General features: G+C 46.4%; 1 protein-coding gene across 2 annotated transcripts in view; it reads right to left on the reverse strand.

Annotated features, from left to right (window-relative positions):
- Window positions 1–19,877, reverse strand: part of AIFM2 (AIF family member 2) — a 488,087-nt gene that overhangs the window by 66,271 nt on the left and 401,939 nt on the right. For both annotated transcript variants that reach the window (XM_069610711.1, XM_069610712.1), the window contains one exon: window positions 3,704–3,904. In XM_069610711.1, coding sequence (XP_069466812.1) covers window positions 3,704–3,904 — 201 coding nt within the window. The remainder of the gene's footprint in view (window positions 1–3,703; window positions 3,905–19,877) is intronic.

The raw sequence follows: 19,877 nt of genomic DNA on the forward strand, positions 1-19,877 counted from the left end.
CATGAGAACTCCTGTATGGCGTTACACAGGGCTCCTGCCTATCACCCACTCTGTTTAATATTTTTATGAAACCTTTATTTGAGATGTTGGATGATAAAGATATTTTAAACATCAAATATCCTGACGATACTCAGTTGACGGTTGACCATGTGGCAGATTCCGAAAGGATTAATACGATTTTTAATCTTATTCAGGGATGGATGGCTTGTGCTTGAGGAGGCTAAAACTGAGCTACTCCTCATTGGGAAACAGCAATAGCTTGATAAACTAGCCCCCATTATACAAAAGCTTCTCCATTGAAGGATGCTTAATAGATGTGCTCCCGAAGGTTAAAATTCTTGGTGTGTATCTAGATTTGACCCTGTCCATGAAAGACCATGTGAACTTTGTGTCTTCCTCATCGGCCTATTACCTGAGGCCGCTGAGACAGATTCAGCCATTTATCTCAGAAAGGAACTTTGCCACTCTGGCTTGTGCTATTCTTGGAGCCAGAATAGATTATTGTGGCAGCCTACCTGCGGGCACCTCCCAGAGTAACCTGTCTAAACTTCAAATAGTGCAGAACAATGCCATTAGGATACTGGCTTGCTAAAGGCGCTGAGCTCATGTTATGGCTGCCAGAAGGGCATTGTATTGGCTTCCCATGAGGGAGCATCTACAGCTTGGGCTGCTCACTGTTCGTCACAAATCCATGTTTGGAAAGAGCCCAGTCTATTTTAGGAAGAGACTTAGCCTGAAACAAAATGTACAGGTGTTCTGATCCGGTCAAAGCAATCTGCTATCTGTTCTGTGGTTTAAGCTCGAGGAAGCTGGCAAATGCACTTTCAATTTTCTTTATTTCTGGAATAGTCTGCCTCATTACTTGCGTTCGGAACCATCGCTTGTCAAATTTAAGAAAATGTTTAAAACATTCTATTTTACATAATGTGCTTGCTGCTTCTTCTATTGATTGAATAAAACGGGCACAGAAGATAAAATGATCAATCTGGTTTATGCTCTTATGTGGTATTTTTTTCTTGTTATAATTCCGTTTTAGGCTTGCCCTAAATTATTATCTGTTTTATTATCCTGTTCAGGTTTACTGCGTGTGCATTTTTGGGGGTGTTTTATTGCTTGTTTTAATTTGGTTTTAGGCTTTGTCTTATATGTTGTTATTTTTTAGGATCCTAAAGTGCAAGTTGGCTGACGGACCTAAGGCGCTTTACAAACAAATAAATAAATACAATAAAATACATACATAACCTGCGGGTCCTAGGCCTTTAAGCTGGTATAACTGACTTGTCTTTTTCTGCTTTTGAAATAGAATGAAATGTAGTGCTACCTGTTTAGACTTATAGCCACCAGATTCTGCTTTCAAAACGTTTCTGGGCTGGTGGCCAAGAACTACCTTGATAATAGTATAGCACACTGGGCATAGGCACTGTGACTAAGTTCGCTGCCTGATTATGAGGGCGATCAAGGTGTCACGGTACCTTTACAAACTAGAGGATGGGGGCCGGGATTGGTTTGTGGCGAGTTCCCTTGTCACCCTCACCAAGCCCCCTGCCGATGGACGGGGACAGTCACAGGTAAGGCCTGGATGGCTACGTCCCTTAAAGCCACCTCCAAGAAACACTCTGGTTCCAGCAGACTTGTGTCCCTAGCACCAATCAAAAGCACTTGTATATGAAGGAACATTTCTGCAACACTATTCCTTCAAGGATTGGGGACTCAGACTAGTTCCAGACAAAATAGAGCACCCAACACAAAGGATCACTAGCACACACTGGAGTCCACACAGACATCGAGAGTTCTCCACAAACTCCTGCATGACCTTGATTGCAAGGTATCGCAGATCCCAGCAGTTTGTGCAAAACCCCTGCGCAGCCTGTGGGAGACCACAGTCTGCATGAATAATTTCTCGCTGCCAAATGATCAAGTACTCAGAGGGTAGGAACATTTAAAAACAAGTATCATATCATAAGTACCCCATGCTTATTTGCATTCTCAAATACTGGGCACACTGAAACACACAGCCTTCATGGCCCCCTGCAGACTCTGGCAATGGCCTGTATGAAATCCAAGATGGTGGACCAATGACAAATGCTTGGTCTGCCTTCCCATACACTTAGTTAGAATAGGTGAGCTCATTACCCACAGCCAATGCCAGTACCTCACCCGTTTGCTATCCCAGGTGCAGACCCTCACAGAGAGCCCAATATAGAGGGAAAGCTTACAGGGCTATATGAGCCCAGGGTCTCAGGCACTGTGGCTAGTAAGAGAGGGAGCTACTGGAGCTATTTTGGAGACAATTGGAGAGAGGAAGTGGCCTGGAAAGAGAGCGGCTTGAGAGTGTATTCAGGTTTAAGCCTCGGTTTAAGCCTCGACAGGAAGGAGTTTGAAGGAGCAATTAAGGAAAAGCGTTAACAACACTAGAAGATCGTGGGAGCAAGGATAAAAGAGGAGAGATATCAACATTAGAAGGAGGAAGTAAGGAGAACGTATCAACATCTGATAGGAGATGAAGGAGGAATTAAGGAGGAAAAATATCCACATCAGAATGTGGTGTACAGAGAGCGTGAGGAGAAGTAGAAACATCAGAAGGAGAAAGTATCAACATTAGAAGGAGTTGGAAAGAGGAAGTAATGGGGAGACATATCAACACCAGAAGAAGGTGGAGTGAAGGAGAGGCATCAATCGAAGGAGGGGCAAGGAGGCACTGGACTATATAAATCTCCAGAGGTGATGGCTGAAATGAATAAAGAGGAAGTTGGTAGAAATAAGGAGGGTGTAGTAAAGAAAAGCATGGGAGGAGGTGGCTGAAGGAAGCAAAGAGGAGATCGGTGAATGTCAGGAAGAGGTGAAGGAGAAAGACGAGATGGCAGTTGTAGAACATCAGACGGAGGTGGTGAGAGGAAATAAACAGAAGACCATTTTAGATCAGCAGGAGGTTAGAGAAGATCAGCAGGAACAAGTAGAGAGAGACAACAGAAAGGCTGGAGGAGGTTGGTTGTGCCCAGGAAAAGGGGCAGAGAAAAGACCCTAATTAAAAAAGGGGCAGACTCACATTGTGTGGAGGGATGAGTGTGTGACAGGTGACTTTCATGCTCTAGGAAACTAGACAGCCTTCTTGGGTCTCTGAGAAAGCTAAGATTGATCCAGCCCCCTTAACTCGACCTATCGCTTCACAGAAACTAATATTTCCCAGAAATGGATGACAACATCCGACTGCCTACAAGAGCATTTGGTTTCTCAAGGCCGAACTCTGAGCTAAAGCCAGAGAGATTGGTAGAGAGAAAAGAGGGTGCAGGAAACCCTCAGACCAGAAAGACTGACAGATACAGAAAAAAATAGTGGCTGAAACTCCTAGAGCCAGTGAGAGTGAGAAGAAAGAGAAGGGTACATGAAACCCTCAAACCTGAGGCTAAGAATGTGAGTGACAAGGGTTCCAGAACCCAGAAGTTGCACACAGAGAAAGAAGAAGCATTTGGGAACCCCGACACCCAACCAATGTCAACAAAGAAGGTTGTATACTCAGGACGAAAGAGAAGGCCAGAGTCCCCTCTCATCCCAAAGTTAGCGACACATCAGGCAGTATTGGGACCCACATTTTCCACATATCTAATTTCTAGCAAAACATTACTTATAATACAATGCAAGTAAGCCCTGTTTTCCCACAATCACAAGACATATAACCTTTTAGGAGTCACAAAATCAATATTACCTTTTTTATAGGATGTGAGAGGCTTCTGCCTCAGACTGTTGATAATATTAGACACTGCCAACTTGGCATGGAGTCCAGCATGATACGCCATCTTGGGTTCATTCAGATCTGCACAGTCACCGACAGCATAAACATTGGAATATCCTTCAACTTGGAGATGCTGGTTAACCTTTAAGGCCCCATCGCTTGCCATTTTGCTACCTGTTGTAACAAAACAATCATCAACAAGCAGATCTAGTCTTGCAGCTTAAAATAAAATGTGAGGCGTCTTTATTTGACAGCTAATTGCTAAGTATAGTTCATGATGATGTGAGATGCATTTAATTTCTTTACTAGGGGGTATGCTCAGTTTAAATAAATAATATGAACATTTTGGGATCTGAACTCTTAAATTACAACTATACTACATAGATTATTAAAAAATGAATCCGATTAAAATACAAAAGTACATTGTCTAAATAATTAGATAATATAATCCAGTATCCCAGTTAGAAATTTATAAAAAAATAAAAAACATACAGACCTATTCACAAAAAACAGGTTTACCTAAAATACACAAGTTCCTGCATGCAGTAACAAAGCTAGATCTAGTCATTTGAGAAATGTCATTTCATTGCATTGCTCTGTAACGTGCAATCTTAGTGCTAAAGCTCTGGCATAAAATAAAGGAAGTACCACACGTGCACCTTATCTAAAACCATTGCTCTATGCAGGAAGTCAATGCAACACTTTAAATCCTTATGTTTTCAATAGTGTAATTATATGTTTCCTTAGGTGACATGCTATAAACTGGACAAAAAAGTGCAAAGTGTGTTGAAGTTTAAATTGTTGCAGGGGAAAAAGGACAACAAAAACGTTCATAAAATGGGTACCCAGCCCCTCTCCCAAGGGTAGGTGGCATGAATAGCATGTTAAAAGTAGAATGACAATTAATTTGCTATGAATTAATCTTTGTAGCCGTGATAAATATTCTGTTGGGGCATGTCCAGGAGCTAGAAAGTTACACGTTTTAAGACTTGATTTGACACTTTCCCCAGCTTCAAACATGATGGATTTGCATTTGCTTTTGTGTTTGAAAATTAGGCTTTTTCCCCCTCTATCTCGCTATTAAAGATCTATTCAATCTACTTAGAACACTCGCTTCTAGGTGTCTTGCTTCTTCTGTTGTTGCCGTAACCTCGGCTTTTCCCGTTTCCTGGACACTTGATTCTAGATTGTTGTTCTGCTTGTGTTGTAGTTCGGTCTCGTGCACTGCCGTGTCTCCCTCTCCACCCTTCTCTCGGCGCCCAACCTCCACGGTGCTTTCAATCTCACCTTTCTTCTCTAACTGTTAGTCTATCACCTATCCTACCTTTCTCTCAAAATGTGGAAGGAAAAAGTTCAAGAAGCTGGTCTCCTGTCCAGGCCTGCCCATCGCTGACACCTATGTCAATGCTTCTTCCGGGCAGACTGTCACTGACATCCTCTTTGTCGTTCCCTCTCCGAACCTTTGGATTCCCCATATCGTCTCAGTGCTCTCTCATTTCTCATCCTCCATCATCAATGGTGGTACTCTTGGCATACTTCCTTTCATCTAGTGTCATCATTAATGTCTACCTAAATGGCACTGTCATGGTCCAGGGCTCTCATCTCAAACATCTCATTCTTGATAGGCGTCTTCCGTTTCTCATCAACTTTCTCCCTTCTCTTGCCACTCCTCCTCCTGTCTCCTATCTGATCCCTCTTGCCACTACTCCTCCTTCAAATGCCTCATCTGCAGGCTTGGTGTGTTTATCCTCTCACTGACTCTTGCCACCATCTACAGGCCACCTGGCCCAGTCTCCCTCTTCTTCTCAGTGGTCTGAGCTCACCTCTTCTCTCCTGGCCTCCACCTCCAAGCTTCTCCTCCTCCGAGACTTCAATATTCACCTTGACTCTCCTGATGCAGCCTCTGGACTCTTATGCAGCCTCTGTGACACTCTTTCATTCCTCTCCATTCTTCCCTCCAGTCTGACGCACCTTGGGTGCTCTCATCTCTCCTGGCATCCCCATCTACAAACCTCTCACTACTACTCTCTCCTGGTCTGATCATACTCTCCTGTCCCATCACCTAGATCTCCTGTGTCCCCCGGCTAAGACCCCTCCTGCACTGCCAGTCTTCTTCTCCGTCGTTTGACCTATGAAGTGAGTGTCAGTTGCTGCTTTTGCCGCCACCTTCATTCCCCCAACTCCTTCCTTTGACTATCACTCTGACACAGCCCTTACCAACCTTCAACTCTCCATCTCCAACACTCTCGACATCCTTGGCCCCTGTCATGAGGATCTGCATGAAGCTTGTCTCCAAGCGCAACTTCTAGTATGACTCCGACCTGGCCTCTCTGAAATGCAAGTGCAGAGTTGCTGAGCGGAAGTGGCAGGCTTTGAGCACATCCTCTGACAAACTGTTATGCCACCTGCTCCAAAGGCAATAGAGACTCTCCATCTGCACAAAGAAGAGGGCCTATATCCAAGCCTGCATCTCTAGGGCCACTAACAACACGGCTGAACGTTTCAAAATATGCAAGGAACTTGCCAATCCTACAGTCTCAATTTCTCCTCTGCCTGCACTGGCCCTCTGCACTGCATCACTAAAACGCAGTGCATCCTGTCCTCACTCTCCTCTACCACACTCTCCTCTGCCTCATGCGATCTCAGGCCTCCCTTGGCCCCTCTACCCCTTCCCTCCTACTCTCCTCTTTCTCCCCTTATCACCTGATCAGGTTCCTAGACAAGTCCGCTCTATGAAAGGCTCATCCAAAGAGGTGCTCCCCTGCTTCTCTAGAACTATCAAGGACAACATTGTCTCCATTGCTCCAACCTTGGCTGATTTCTGCAATCACTCCTTTGCCATTGGATCCTTCCCCCTCACTCCTCGAGAACTTCCTTGTGCACCCTCTGCTGAAAACGCCTTCTGCCGACCCTTCTTGTCTGGCTATCTACCGCCCTATCTCCATTACCCCCTTCCTAGGCAAACTCTTGGAGAAGCTGGCCATCTCCCAGTTTATCCACCACACTGAATCCGTTGGTTGTCTCCATGACCACCAGTCTGGCTTCAGAGCTGGCAGAGGCATGGAAACTGCACTCTTGAATGTTAGGGAGAATTCTCTCTTTAGGTTGAATTTCCTAACCTAGTGAGTCCCCCAGAAGCTTTGCTGGATTTCTGGAGTTTGTTTTTTTTCTCCTGCCAAGAGTGAGACTCTTTTTTCTCCCACTCTTGGACATGATTTATGGTGTTCCTTGACTGTTGATGTGTTTTATGGGCTATGGGGTCCTTTACTCCATAGGGTCTCATGTGTTTTACCATGTGTGTTACACAGCACCCTCCGTGCAGTAACACAGGGGTGTCATAGTGACACCCCACCATAGACTCCGTACCCTGGGACTGACTACTGTCTCCCAGGGCAGGTAAAGTCACCATTGGCTTTACTAGTCCCAAATTATGAACAGAAACCAGTACAAACCATCATATTGTGGACGTACTGGTCGGGGCAATTTGATTGCCCCGGGGTCTGTTAGTCGAGGGGGCACGTCTCCGTCCCCCCGATCGAGTTTTGGCTGGTGGCAGTGGAAACTACTTTTTATATTCGACCGCAAATATATCCCTATGGGATTTTCCCATTGTTCGAGGCTACCAACTTTAATTATTTAATTCTCATAGCCTCATATTGGCAAACCATCATATTGTGGACGTACTGGTCGGGGCAATTTGATTGCCCCGGGGTCTGTTAGTCGAGGGGGCACGTCTCCGTCCCCCGTGATTGAGTTTTGGCTGGTGGCAGTGGAAACCAACTTTCATTATTTAATTCTCATAGCCTCGAACATACCGCCGGTTTATTTATTTAATATTAATTCGCCGGTTGGTATTTTTTGCCAGGACTCGATTCTAAAATGGCGTTTGTGTTCTCTTCTGTGACTCCAACCCAAGTTGAGCCCTTTGTTCCACTTTTTGGCGGGCTTCTCCACAGAAGCCTCCAAAAGTGGTGCCACTCTGTCTGGGTACCACAGGAGGTGTGGGAGGGGGTTTAGGCACCCTGGACTGAGTTACCTTGGTAACTCAAGTCGCACTCTTGTGTGATTGGCCCAAGTGGTGAGCCGGCCGGCTCACCACTTAGCATGTTTGATTGACAGCTAGGCTGAGTGAATGGGGATGTGCTGCATAAAAGCAGGGCTTTGGGGACTGGAACTTCAGAAGTCGCCACATGACCTGAGAATCCGATGAGGGAGAAGCAGAGCCGACCTACCATGACGACACCACCGGTGGAGCCCTGCGGAACCGACTCACCACTTCCCAACGACAGAGAAGATCTCCCGGCTGGAGAGGCTTCTTCCCCTGACTGGTGGGCACAACCAGTTTACCTTCTTCGCTTCGCATCCCAGGACGTCTTGTGGTCGAATTGCCCGTGCCAAGCACCCCGGCAACCGAATAGCCACTTACCACTGGACCGCGAATAAAAGGACCGCTCCTTTTACCTGAGAACTCCGCGGCTGGTTTCTTCCCTGGCAGTGCAACGGACTCCTGTCTTCCTCCCCGACAAGATCCTCTCTTCCCCCGGACGAAGCACCGACTTGTATCCGCTGCCAGGAACAGCTGCCACCGCTGGAGTATTCTCACCACTTTAAGGTACTGTGTCCGCCAGGCCTCCCTTTCTAAATATTGCTACAAGGTAATAATAACCCCTTGACCTTCTGGACTGGGCTGGCTGCCTTGACCCTCTAACTGGTCCCTTTCTTGTGGTCCAACACTTTTTGAACCTTTGCAAGACTCTTGTGCACTTCAACCGTGTGACCTTGGACACATTTCGTTCTGATCCTCTTAAAGTGGATCCGGCCTACTGAACTCTAACTTCACGGTTTTACTTGCCTTCCTCTCTTGCTTTGATTTTACAAAAGTGTTGGGATCTGTTTCATATTATTCTCTGCTTTTCTCTCCCTTTTAAACGTTAAGCGCTCACCGCTGTCTGAAAATAAGTGGGGCTTTACTTAAGACTTGTTTAATATTCTTCTAAGGGAGTGTATATCTTTTAGTGACCGTGTTTTTGAATTGCTTACTATTAGTGCCTGTGTGTTTTTCTAGATGTGGTTTTAAATAAATAATTATCTCTCTTTTACACCAAGTTCTGGTCAGTGTTTACTTGTTCTACTATGTTCTTTTGACCTATTGTGAATACTCTGTATACTGCCTAACTCTTCTTCAGGGAAGTCTGACTGCTCAGCCACAGCTACCAAGTGAATCTGTGTGGTACAGACTGCTACCAAGTGGGTTTACTGCCAAACACCTGTAGTCTTAAATCTTTTGCAGTAGTCCCAGAGGGAACTGCACAGGTTTCTGCCTAACATTGAACACCCATGAAGACTCTCTCATATTGATTCCAACTCTCCTTCCATTCTCATCCTTCTTGGCCATTCCCCTACCTGTGATACGGTCAAATCATGCCACCCTTATAAATCGGCTCCATGATTCCCTTGGCATCACAGACCTGGCTTTGGACTGGTTGACCTCCTTCCTCTCTGTCCGACCTTCCCAGATTCAACTGGACCCTTTACTCTCCTCCATCTCACTCTCCACCTGCAGCGTCTCTCAAGGCTCTATCCTTGCGCCTTGGCTTTTCAACATTTACCTGGCCCCTCCATACATTTACCTAGCCCATATGATCTCCACCATCTCTCCTAACTTCCAGTGTTATGCGGATGCCACGCAGCACTCCTACAAGCTTCCCTCCTCTTCCTCTCTCATACCCGACTGCCTGTCTGCCATTCAGGTATGGTGCACTGCTAGCATCCTCTGCCTTAATGCCAGTAAAACAGAGATCCTTCTCATTGGGACCCCTGCTCCCTCCTTCCCTCCCACACTCTGGCCGCCCTCCATGGGTGCATCATCTTCGACTCTTCTCTCCCCTTCTCTCCTCACATCATGGCCCTTGCCAAGAAGGCCCACTTTCAGCTGCACCTCCTCAGAGAAATTCTCCCTTTCTTCACCTTCCCCCAGAAACTCAATGTCCCCAGAACTCTGGTCCTCACCAGGCGGACTACTGCAGCAGCCTCTTCCTCAATCTGCCTAACTCGTCCCTTTGCCCGCTTCAACTAATCCAGAATAGGACTGCAAGACTTATCCCTTGGCCTCAAGCCCAGGTACCGCACCCCCCAGCCCTAAAATCTCTCCACTGGCTCCCGGTTGCTGCGAGAATCAAGTTCAAGACCCTCTGCATCACCCACAAGGTCTTCTGGGGCCTGGGACCCCCGCTACATCCAACTCTCCCTCCCTAAATACCGTCCTGCTAGAGCCCTTCGGTCTTCTAGCTCCAACTTTGCAGATCAGATGCTTTTCCAAGCAGAGAGTAGGGGGTAGATCCCTCCTTTGCAGGTGCCCCCTTCTGGAATGGCATCCATGCCCCGCTCAGATTTGAGATGGATCTCCTTAAATTTCTGAAGCTTCTCAAGGCCTTCCTTTTCTCTTCCTCCTTTCCTCTCCCCTTCCCCCGCTAATGACCCGTCTGCCTCTTGACTGGCTACCTGGTTCCTTCAAAGTCCTACAGGGCACCAGGCCGTCCTCGCCCAGTCGACCCCGTCACTTGGTCTCCCCTGACACCCCCCTCAACCTGCACTTGCCCTTCCGGGCTGCCTCCTCCTGCACTAGTCTGGCTGAGCCTACACCCCTTAAGCCCTTCCAGCCCCTTACCTCGCACTTAGCTCATGCACCTTCCTGCCCCACACTCTCTGCATTCCCCTGGCTCTGTCCACCTGGCCTCCCGCTGGCACTCGCTTTCTCACAATCCCTTCCGCCATGACCCTGCACTTCCCCCTCCCTCCCCCCGCACTTCTTGTTGCCGCACTTGCACAATCCAATTGTCAGATGGCATAGTAGGACCATTTTAGTTTTTGCCGTTCCGCCCCCCCCCCTTGACTTGTTGAGCCTTCAAATACATGGTGTATAGGTGCATTATATATACCCAATACATAAATTAATAAAATAGTTTCTTTAGAGCCCTTTCAGGTTGTGTTTAATAGTTTTTTCATGAGCAGTTCTGATTACTCATACCAACAATTTAAGCTTATCAATACAACACTTTTTGGATGTGACTCCATTCAGTTTATTACGTGGACCCTGTTGCTCTTAATCACCTTTTGAGAGTGAATGGGCCTTACTAGCACATATAAATCCACCGCTTAAAGGGATTGAACACGATTGTAGCTTAAGAAACCAACTAGTTTCCTCATGTAAGGTGCATATCAGTGCTGCCTTAGGTTGACCCTGTATTTGATGTAAAAATTAATTTGTAATTGTCTGTAGTTTACTTCTGTATGCATAACCCAATAGTCTGTCCGTGACTGTGGCTTCCGCAGAAAACTTTCCTCTGTCAAAAGTATCTCCTTCAAAAGGTTTAGCACATTTTAAAATAGCCATTCCAAGTTATTTGCGAATCCTCCCCAAAATAGAATTTTGTCTTCATGCGCTTTCTGGCCCTGCAGTTAAAAAAGACAAGTATTGCTTTGTGCGTCTCATCCTCATATGTGATTTGTCCTCATTTGCTGAAAAATCTTGTTCCTCCATGTATGAGTAATATGTCTAGACAAAGAAGTGCAATTGGGATTTTTGGTAATACTGTGCCGTCTGCAATTGATAAAATGGAAAGATAAAATGTATTTACTTACTTTCAGAGTATTAAAGTTGGCTGCTGTGATACAATTCCCCACTGAATTAACAAACATTCAATAGAATAGGTGCAAGAGAAAGGCCTTGCCTCACTCCTCTCGTGATTGCGAATGTTCAGTAATAATCTAATCTAACACTATAAAAAAGGCCAGATGTATATGTTTGTTTGATGCAGTCATAGCTTCGCCTGTTGTCACCGATAGAGGGAGCTGTTGCCTTAGGCTATGTAGAGACAATGGCAATTCGCATAGCTTTGCCTGTTGCCACGGCTAGAGGGAGCTGTGGACATAGGATATATAGTGGCCCTACTCTGTTAATGAAAAACTGCAATTTGGCCAGGGTACACAGGCTTCCACACTAGAATAGTATAAATAATGATAGATTATCACTATATAGATCGATTATTGCATTCATTAAAGTATGAGATACCGGTAGGCAGCAAAGAAATACTCTACCGAGACAGATGGAATTACTAGGAAATATTGTTATATACACTCCCAGTTGTGCGACCTGGCTGTGCCACTAAGCCCCTAATTTGAAGCAATGAACACATTACCTCTTGCCGCCTGCAGCCCAAGATGTTTGTTTTTACACTGAGCATTGTAAGCTCAATTGCCTATTTTGAAATCTATTTAAATGATTCACTAGTCTTTTTTAATTTAGACTCAAAGCAATGCATTCGGGCAAACGATAGGTTATCCTCCTCCGTTTCCCTGCCTGCTCTTTTCTGGATCACCTCCCTTGAGCGCTCTTCCTATTTTAGCCATGAGTTTCTCTCCAGTTGGATAGGTGATCATTTCTAGAGGGAAATTATTGATTCAACTCCAGACGACAACATGTCTATAATTGTCTCCCAATCACAATTGAAGAGCATAAAATAATCAATTGTGTATTGCTGCTATAATTCATAAATGTGTGTTATATCATTTAACAATATGATGCCATGTTCCATCATGAATGTCAGAAACCTAAGCTCACCTGAACTGTTTAATTAGTGATTTATATATGCGGACCAACTACCAGGTCCATATGGCTTTCTAGCAAACCATTAAGCAGTTTAAAATTCCAATCCATGCCACACTTATAATGAATGAAGTATCTGTTTGAAGCGGTTGGCAGTGCAACCTACGTATTTTAAATATCAAAGTGACGCAGCAAATGGCAGTCTGCTGCGGCAGTCACTGATCAAGCCTACAGCATTTGGAATTTTCTCACGTAATTGCTTTCACATGGAGCCTTTAAGCAATGGATGGAGCAACGGCTACATATATCCCCCGCAGGGTCTGAAGCGCTGGTGCAAATTGACAGAGCAAGTAGCTGTATGCGGCAGTCACGGATCAAGCATACATAATTTTGGAGTTTCCCCAATAATTTCTTTCACACTGAGCCTTTAAGCAGTGGGTGGAGCAAATGCTACATATATCCCGCCAGGCGCGAATTGACACGGCAAGTGCAGTCCGTGGCAGTCATCCGACATCATTAAAGGCGGCCCGGTTAAGTTCCGGTTGTTGGATATTCGGACACTGATTTTAATTTTAATTTGACAAACCAGTGGAACATTTGAAATCGAACAAGTTGGGCACAGGGCATTGTGTCATATGCGTACGCCCTGCAAATTAAAATGTCAGCCACGAACACCAACATAATAGCCACTAATACTGCCACAATTATTGACGCTCCGGTTATGCAGGAGGGAATCCTGCAAACTAACTTCCACAGTATTCCGGCACCTACATCGCCTATAGTGGAAATTCTTCTGCACAAGCTCACTCTGAAGGGTGGTCGGCCTAAACCATAACAGATGTATCACTCCAACTGTCTTCCCCAGCTACGGGGAGATCTGCTTTGATGACTGTTTATACCCATAAAATTGCAGCGTTTTTTCCAAAGCAGGTAAATTGTAGAGAGTCACTTAAATCGTTCGCAAGAGGAACTGCTGGTTACTGGAGCGCAAGAAATCAGTCAAGGAAGAGAAGGATAATTCCGACCTAATAATGGCAGTACAATGCCAGACAATGTTTTAATGTTAGAAGGTAATAATGACAATCGGATTGGCCCGATCCAAGAATTGCATCAAGAGTGTTCACGAGAATTAGACGAAGCAGGTGTCAAACGAATCCTCATGAATGCAGAACTCATTTGTAAAATTTGGAAAGTCAGACTTAGCATTGTTGGCGACTAGCGAACTATACGCGAACTCATCATCAACTTTAGAGGAGACATCTTCCAGTTTCTAGAGCCGTATTACGCAGCTTACTAAAAAAAAAAAAAAAACCGGTTATAGACATGCATAATTTCCAAACAGAGATTCGGACCCCAAATCCTGCCTTGATTATGTTGGTAAAATGATGTGAATAAATGCATGTAAAGGCCAATGAACAAGCTGTAATACTATTTCCCCTTAGTTCCAAGTTTTCCTTCCTTAAAGGCTATATTACAGCAAGCCGGATCTATTAAGAGGAGTTATCCTGAGGGAATGGCAAAAAGGAACTGCTTTAAGGAAAAACAAACATAAAAGCAAGGTAAAATCCCCTGATTCAATAATGTATCAAAGAGAGCGTGAAATAATCGTACTGACCTTACAAGGAAAACTGACAACTACTGGAAATTGTTGAACAGCATGGACAATTTCCAAGCCCTCTAACAATCCAACCCAATCTATGCAACAGATTAGGTAAAATACTTTGCAGACCTATATAAAGGTGTTAGGAAAGATTTCGTAATTGTAGGTAATTTTCCTTCCATGTGGCAACCCCTAAAGTTTTTGCTGTTGTTTTTTACCTTGTTCTTGACTTTGCCAGAGAAGTGCAGCCTTCTGCCGCACTCCTCTGGGCTTTTGCTCCTTTCTTACGGGGAAACTGACATGCCCTTAAGACAGTCAGTACCGGGGAACGCTGTTTCCCGTAGTTTCTTTTATCATGTTGCGGCTTTCGTGCAACATGACACAAGAGGGCACTGTAAGCTAAGTTACAGCTCTCTTGGGTCTCTAGCCTTCTACAGGCCCTAGATACTCGTTTAGGATTGTATCTGATCGGTGCAAGTGATTCAGGGACGGGAATGGTGGCAGCAATCGTTTCTTGTGTTTTGAGCTCCTTTTGGCGTTCTAAGCGCGTTTTCCGCGCTTAACCCAAAATGATGGCCTGGCTCCCAAAATGGCCAGACCACGAGACTCCTTTGTCCTGTCCGCTGACCGTCTTGCTCCCTTCACCTTCCCCAGGTCGAGCCGACCCGGGGCCTTCCTTATTAGGGCATGTACTTTCCCGCGAAACACGGATGCTTTCGCGGGCTTCTACATGTCTTTTGTGTGCCTCCAGGATGTGGGCTGGGATGTCTGGTCCCAAAAGACATCCTGGGTGCCAGAGAGTCTAGGGTGGTGTGAATGCTTGGGACCACCGTGGTCCGTGATTGGTCCACGAATGGTGTGAGTGTTGATGAGCGGATCTCCCATTGGGTCCCCTCCGTTTTGGCGCGAAGGGAACCGTGGATAAGAGGGGGCTGGAAACACCACTACCATGTCGATCTCCTGAGTTCTCACGAACGAAGGAATACAGGAGCCAAGTATCCTGCAACCAAGAGGCTGGACCGAGGAATCGCTGGTGACCCGCTGAAGGACTTCTCCTCTGCACTGCTGTCGCCTTGTGAAACCCTTTTCACCTTTGATCGAACCAGAAGGCCTGTACTGGTACTTCGACCCTTGGAATAGCGCGAACAGCTATTCTCGGCATCTTCACCATCTCCTGCCAGTAAGCCTTCGGAAGCGTCTCTGGGCCATCCAGCTGACTGACCAGCTTACACGGGAGTCTTGCTCTGTAACCGCCGCCAGGTTGTGTAGTATTTCGAGTCCTTCTCACTCTCACACGCTTCGTACACTTGGCGTTCCCAGGTCGGAAGTGAGTAGTGTACATTTGGCTCAGATACACACGGCCGCTCCGTTGCCCTGCTGTGGTAACAAACTGTGCGGGTTTCTTCGATTGGGACGTCTTTTTACTCAACACGACGACGAGGCGTTCCCTGCTCTTCTGAACCTGCCAGCTGCTGAAACTGACGCGGAGAAGCCTGGGTCTGCTTGCATCGGGGACCGGTGAGTAGCATAGCTAGGATCTGGTCGCCCTCCTGCAGGAGCCCAATGCTTTTCCCCGCTGTGTCAAACAGCACCCTTTTCCGTACTCGCGCTCCGCTTCTGCCCACTGTGGAGGCTGCGCTTGAGTCGCGGAACTTTTTCTTCTTCTTTTGTGCACTAAACTGAACTGCCCGATTTCCCTCGAAGAGCTTCTCCTTTTGCCTGTTGGCACCAGCGCGTGCAGGTACTTTTGAGCACAAGGCTCCACTCTTCGCAGGGCTCGGACTTCCATCTAGTTAGGTGCCTCTGAAGGCAAACTGGGTCTAAGCATTATTTCGCACTGCCTGTCTTCCTTCCCTTTTAGGTGGACTACCCATTTCGTGCATCTAACGCTTGAGACTGTTGTATTTGTATATATATTGTGTTGATATGGTATGTGTTGGTTTACTATCGTTATATTGTGATTTTCTCGCTACGGTCATTGTTTTAAAGGCCTTGAAATAAATGTGTATATATTTTTAATATAACAACTGTTTGGAGTAGTTTGTAAGTGATCTTGCTTTGTGTGCTCATTGAGGGCTTTCAGTCACCCTCACCCCTCTTGAGACCTAGTCTTGACCGCTGCGATCGCTACCTTGATTGGTCTGGCTCGTCCAGAGGTTACCCTGTTCCAAGTAATTAGGTTGGCCTTCTGAACTTCTGCGCCACCAGGACAGAGTTCAGAAATCCGTCTTAACAAATTGGTGTACAGCGGTGGGATACGACTGAAGGTATCCAGTGTTGCGCACGAACTAAGGCATTTCAGGTTATTCCAACCAGGACACGTAGTGAAATGTTGTAGTATAACTTTAAAAAGGCCATAGTCCTATCTAACAGTATGGAAACAAATACCTTGTTAACTTTAAATGCTTCCAAATCAGAAACATTGAAAAAGATGTGTGCGGAGAGAGGTGTTTCCTCTCAAGGCACGAAATTGGAAATGATGCAAAGAATCGTGGCGTGGCTAGAAGCACAGCTTTACGCTATAACTTCTGAGGACAGTGCGGAAGGAGGTGGGGCTGCTCTCACTGGTAGAACCGACGGTTCTGCCGCTGCACTGATCCTTTGCGACCACGAGGACAGGGAGGACGAGATGTCTAATGTTTCCTCTGCCAGTGCTGATGGGGAGGCTATGCTTGAATTCAAGAAGCAAGAGCTGCGGTTTAGGCAGCAGGAGCTTGAATTCAACATAGCCAAACTAAAAATCGAACAGGCAGAAAAACAAAAAGACAGGGATCACCAGTTGGAACTGGCCAAGCTTCAGGTTGCAAATGGGTCCAAGGGTCCTGGACATGGGTCTGGGGCCTCCTCTCATCCACGGTTTCCGAAAGATCTGCTCAGTGTGTATGAGGAAAGGAATAACATTATGGACTGGCTGAATGCGTTTGAGTATGCATGCGAAGTTCAACAAGTTGACAATGCTGATAAGATTGCCTGGTTACTCAGCAGACTGCCCCATTCTGGCTGTAGTGCCATTATGGAAATGTCGAAGGCTGAGCGAGCTGATTTCGCAATGTTAAAGCAAACTCTCATTTTAAAGTTTGGGAAGACTCCGGCCCAATATTTGAAACGTTTCAGAGAGTATAAGAAAAAGCAAGGTGGTACTTGGGTATCTTATGTCACTGAATCCTTGAAAAACTTAACTGGCTGGGTCGAAGGTTATAAGGTTTCTACCTTCGAAGGCATGATAAATCTTGTCATGCTGGAACACATTTTTGCATCTTCTTCCCCGGAGCTTAAGCAGCATTTGGCCGATTCGAAGGAGATAGATCCTAAGAAGCTGGCCATTGCAGCAAACTTATGGGTGTCACATTGAGTGTCCCATAAGGACAAAACTCATCCTGGTAAGCAGGAGGAAGGGAAAAAGTCCAAAGATATGGAGGGTGGAGAATCTGATAAATCTTCTTCTCATAAGGGCCACAAAAAGAAAAATAAGGGTAAGACACAAGAGAACTCACAGGGTAGTGGAGGTCAGCCTCCGAAACAGAACTCTGGTTACAATAAGCCTCCCTATGTAAACAGACCCAATGGATCTTGTTTTGCTTGTGGAGCAACTGACCACGTGAAGGGGGATCCCCGGTGTAAGGTTAGACCTTTGGGGGTCCACTCCGCTAATCTGGCCTTCTCCTCCTACGAGGAAGAAGAGATTACAGGAGCCTCCTTCTCCTCAGACTCATTTCCCAGCGGGATAGAGGCTGAGGTAGTTTTAGTGTCCCTGGGTTCCTGGGAGCCTAAAGTCGCAGAGGCTTATGCTAGGATTCCGGATAATACCAAGCACTACTTTAAAGACAGTGTGCTGATCAATGGAGTAGATACTCCAGCTCTTAGGGATAGTGGGTGCAGTCAAACTGTAGTGGATTCTACCTTTGTAGACTCAGAGGAAGTTGCCAGAGCTACTCTGATGCCCACTAAGTTGGCTGACGGCCCACGCCGTATGTTCCCAGTAATACCTGTAAATCTTACTTTAAATGGTACAGCAGTCAGGATTCCAGTGAGCATTCAGAGAAACGTCCCAGGAAAGGTCTTGTTGGGTAATGATCTCAGAGCTTTAGGGCTCGTAGGAGACACTGCCGAAAGACCCTACACACTGTCTCAAGCACGGGCAGCATTGGCCAAGACCAATACGCTGCCCCAGCCGAAGGGGAAACCCAAGGCGAAAGGAGTCGACAAGTCAAGACGAGGGAAAGGGAATATTCCCCCGAGCTCGCCTACCACTGCGGTGGAGGAAGTTGGTCAATCGCCCGGGCCTGACGAGGAGGTGGCGATGCCTGAAGTATTTGACCCCAACGATCATCCTGAACTAAAAGACTTGTTAGTTGAAGGAGGTCCTGATAGGGACGAATTCAGTAAAGGCCAACGTGAGTGCCCATCTCTGGAAGGCCTAAGGAGACAGGCCTGCTCCCAGCTTGAGGGTGAACCTCCTGGGACGCATAGGATTTATTGGGAAGGTGGACTCCTGTATAGTGAGCCCACAGAGTCTACAGAAGGAGACCATAGGAGGTTGGTGGTTCCCCTTGCTGTTAGGCCCTTCCTCCTGCAGTTGGCGCATGAAGTTCCCCTTGCTGGTCACCTTGGTATGAAGAGGACCAAGCAAAGGTTATCCATGCACTTCTACTGGCCCAAGATGGGGGTGCAAGTAGAAAGTCACTGCAGGAGTTGTGCCTCCTGCCAGTTGTCTGGTAAGGTTGGCGCGACAATCCAAGCTCCGTTGGTACCGCTCCCAGTTGTGGGGGTACCATTTGAAAGGGTAGGGATCGACATCGTTGGTCCCCTTGACCCGCAAACATCCTCGGGCAATAGGTTTATCCTGGTGCTGGTCGACCATGCAACCAGATATCCTGAGGCCATCCCATTGAAAACTGTAACTGCCAAGTCAGTTGCAAAAGCTTTACTTGGCATATTTACTAGGGTTGGCTTCCCTAAAGAAGTTGTGTCGGATCGTGGCAGCAACTTTATGTCAAAGTATATGCAGGCTATGTGGAAAGAATGTGGGGTCACCTACAAGTTCTCTTCTGCCTTAGCACCCCCAGACCAATGGTCTGGTGGAACGTTTCAAACTAACGTTAAAGAGCATGATTGGGGCTCTGGAGGAACCTCAGAGAAGAAAATGGGATCTTCTTTTACCATGCTTACTGTTTGCCTACCGAGAGGTACCACAGGAGGGTATTGGCTTCAGCCCCTTCGAACTTCTGTTCGGTCATCCCGTACGGGGACCCTTAGCCATCGTCAAAGAGGGATGGGAGATGCCCACTCCCCCTGTTACTACCAACGTAGTTGATTATGTGCTTGGGCTCAGAAAACAGATGGTACTTCTGATGGGCTTGGCTAGTGATAAATTGAAGGCAGGACAAGCGCTGGTGAAACATTGGTACGACCAGAAAGCTTCCCTCATCAACTTTACACCTGGTCAGCAAGTCCTGATCATGAATCCCATAAGGCCTCAAGCTTTACAGGACAAATGGTCAGGCCCTTACACAGTGGTGGAGCCCCTGGGTGAGGTTAACTATTTAGTGGACCTTGGAAGGCCTGGACAGGCTCCAAAAGTGTTTCACGTGAATAGGCTGAAGGCTTTCGTCCCAAGAGTCGAAATCGCAGCACTGCTACTGGCTTCAGATGTTGAGGAAGAGGAGTCTGAACCTCTCCCCGACCTGTTCCAAAGCGGTCCTTCAGATAGCTCCTTTGAGGGTGTCCGAGTGGCCCCTCCCCTGACTTCTGATCAGCAGGCTGAGGTGAAAAGTTTGCTTTGGCAGATTTCCCCCCTGTTTTCACAGTCGCCTGGTTTGACACCTTGGTGCAAACATAACATTGACACAGGAGACAGTGTACCTACCAAAAGTAGGGGATACAGGATGTCAGACAAAGTACGGTCTTATATTAAGACAGAGGTCAACAAGATGTTAGACCTT

The sequence above is a fragment of the Ambystoma mexicanum genome, chromosome 8 (assembly GCF_040938575.1).
Source record: "Ambystoma mexicanum isolate Mex_15411 chromosome 8, UKY_AmexF1_1, whole genome shotgun sequence".
Classification (NCBI taxonomy): Eukaryota; Metazoa; Chordata; class Amphibia; order Caudata; family Ambystomatidae; genus Ambystoma; species Ambystoma mexicanum.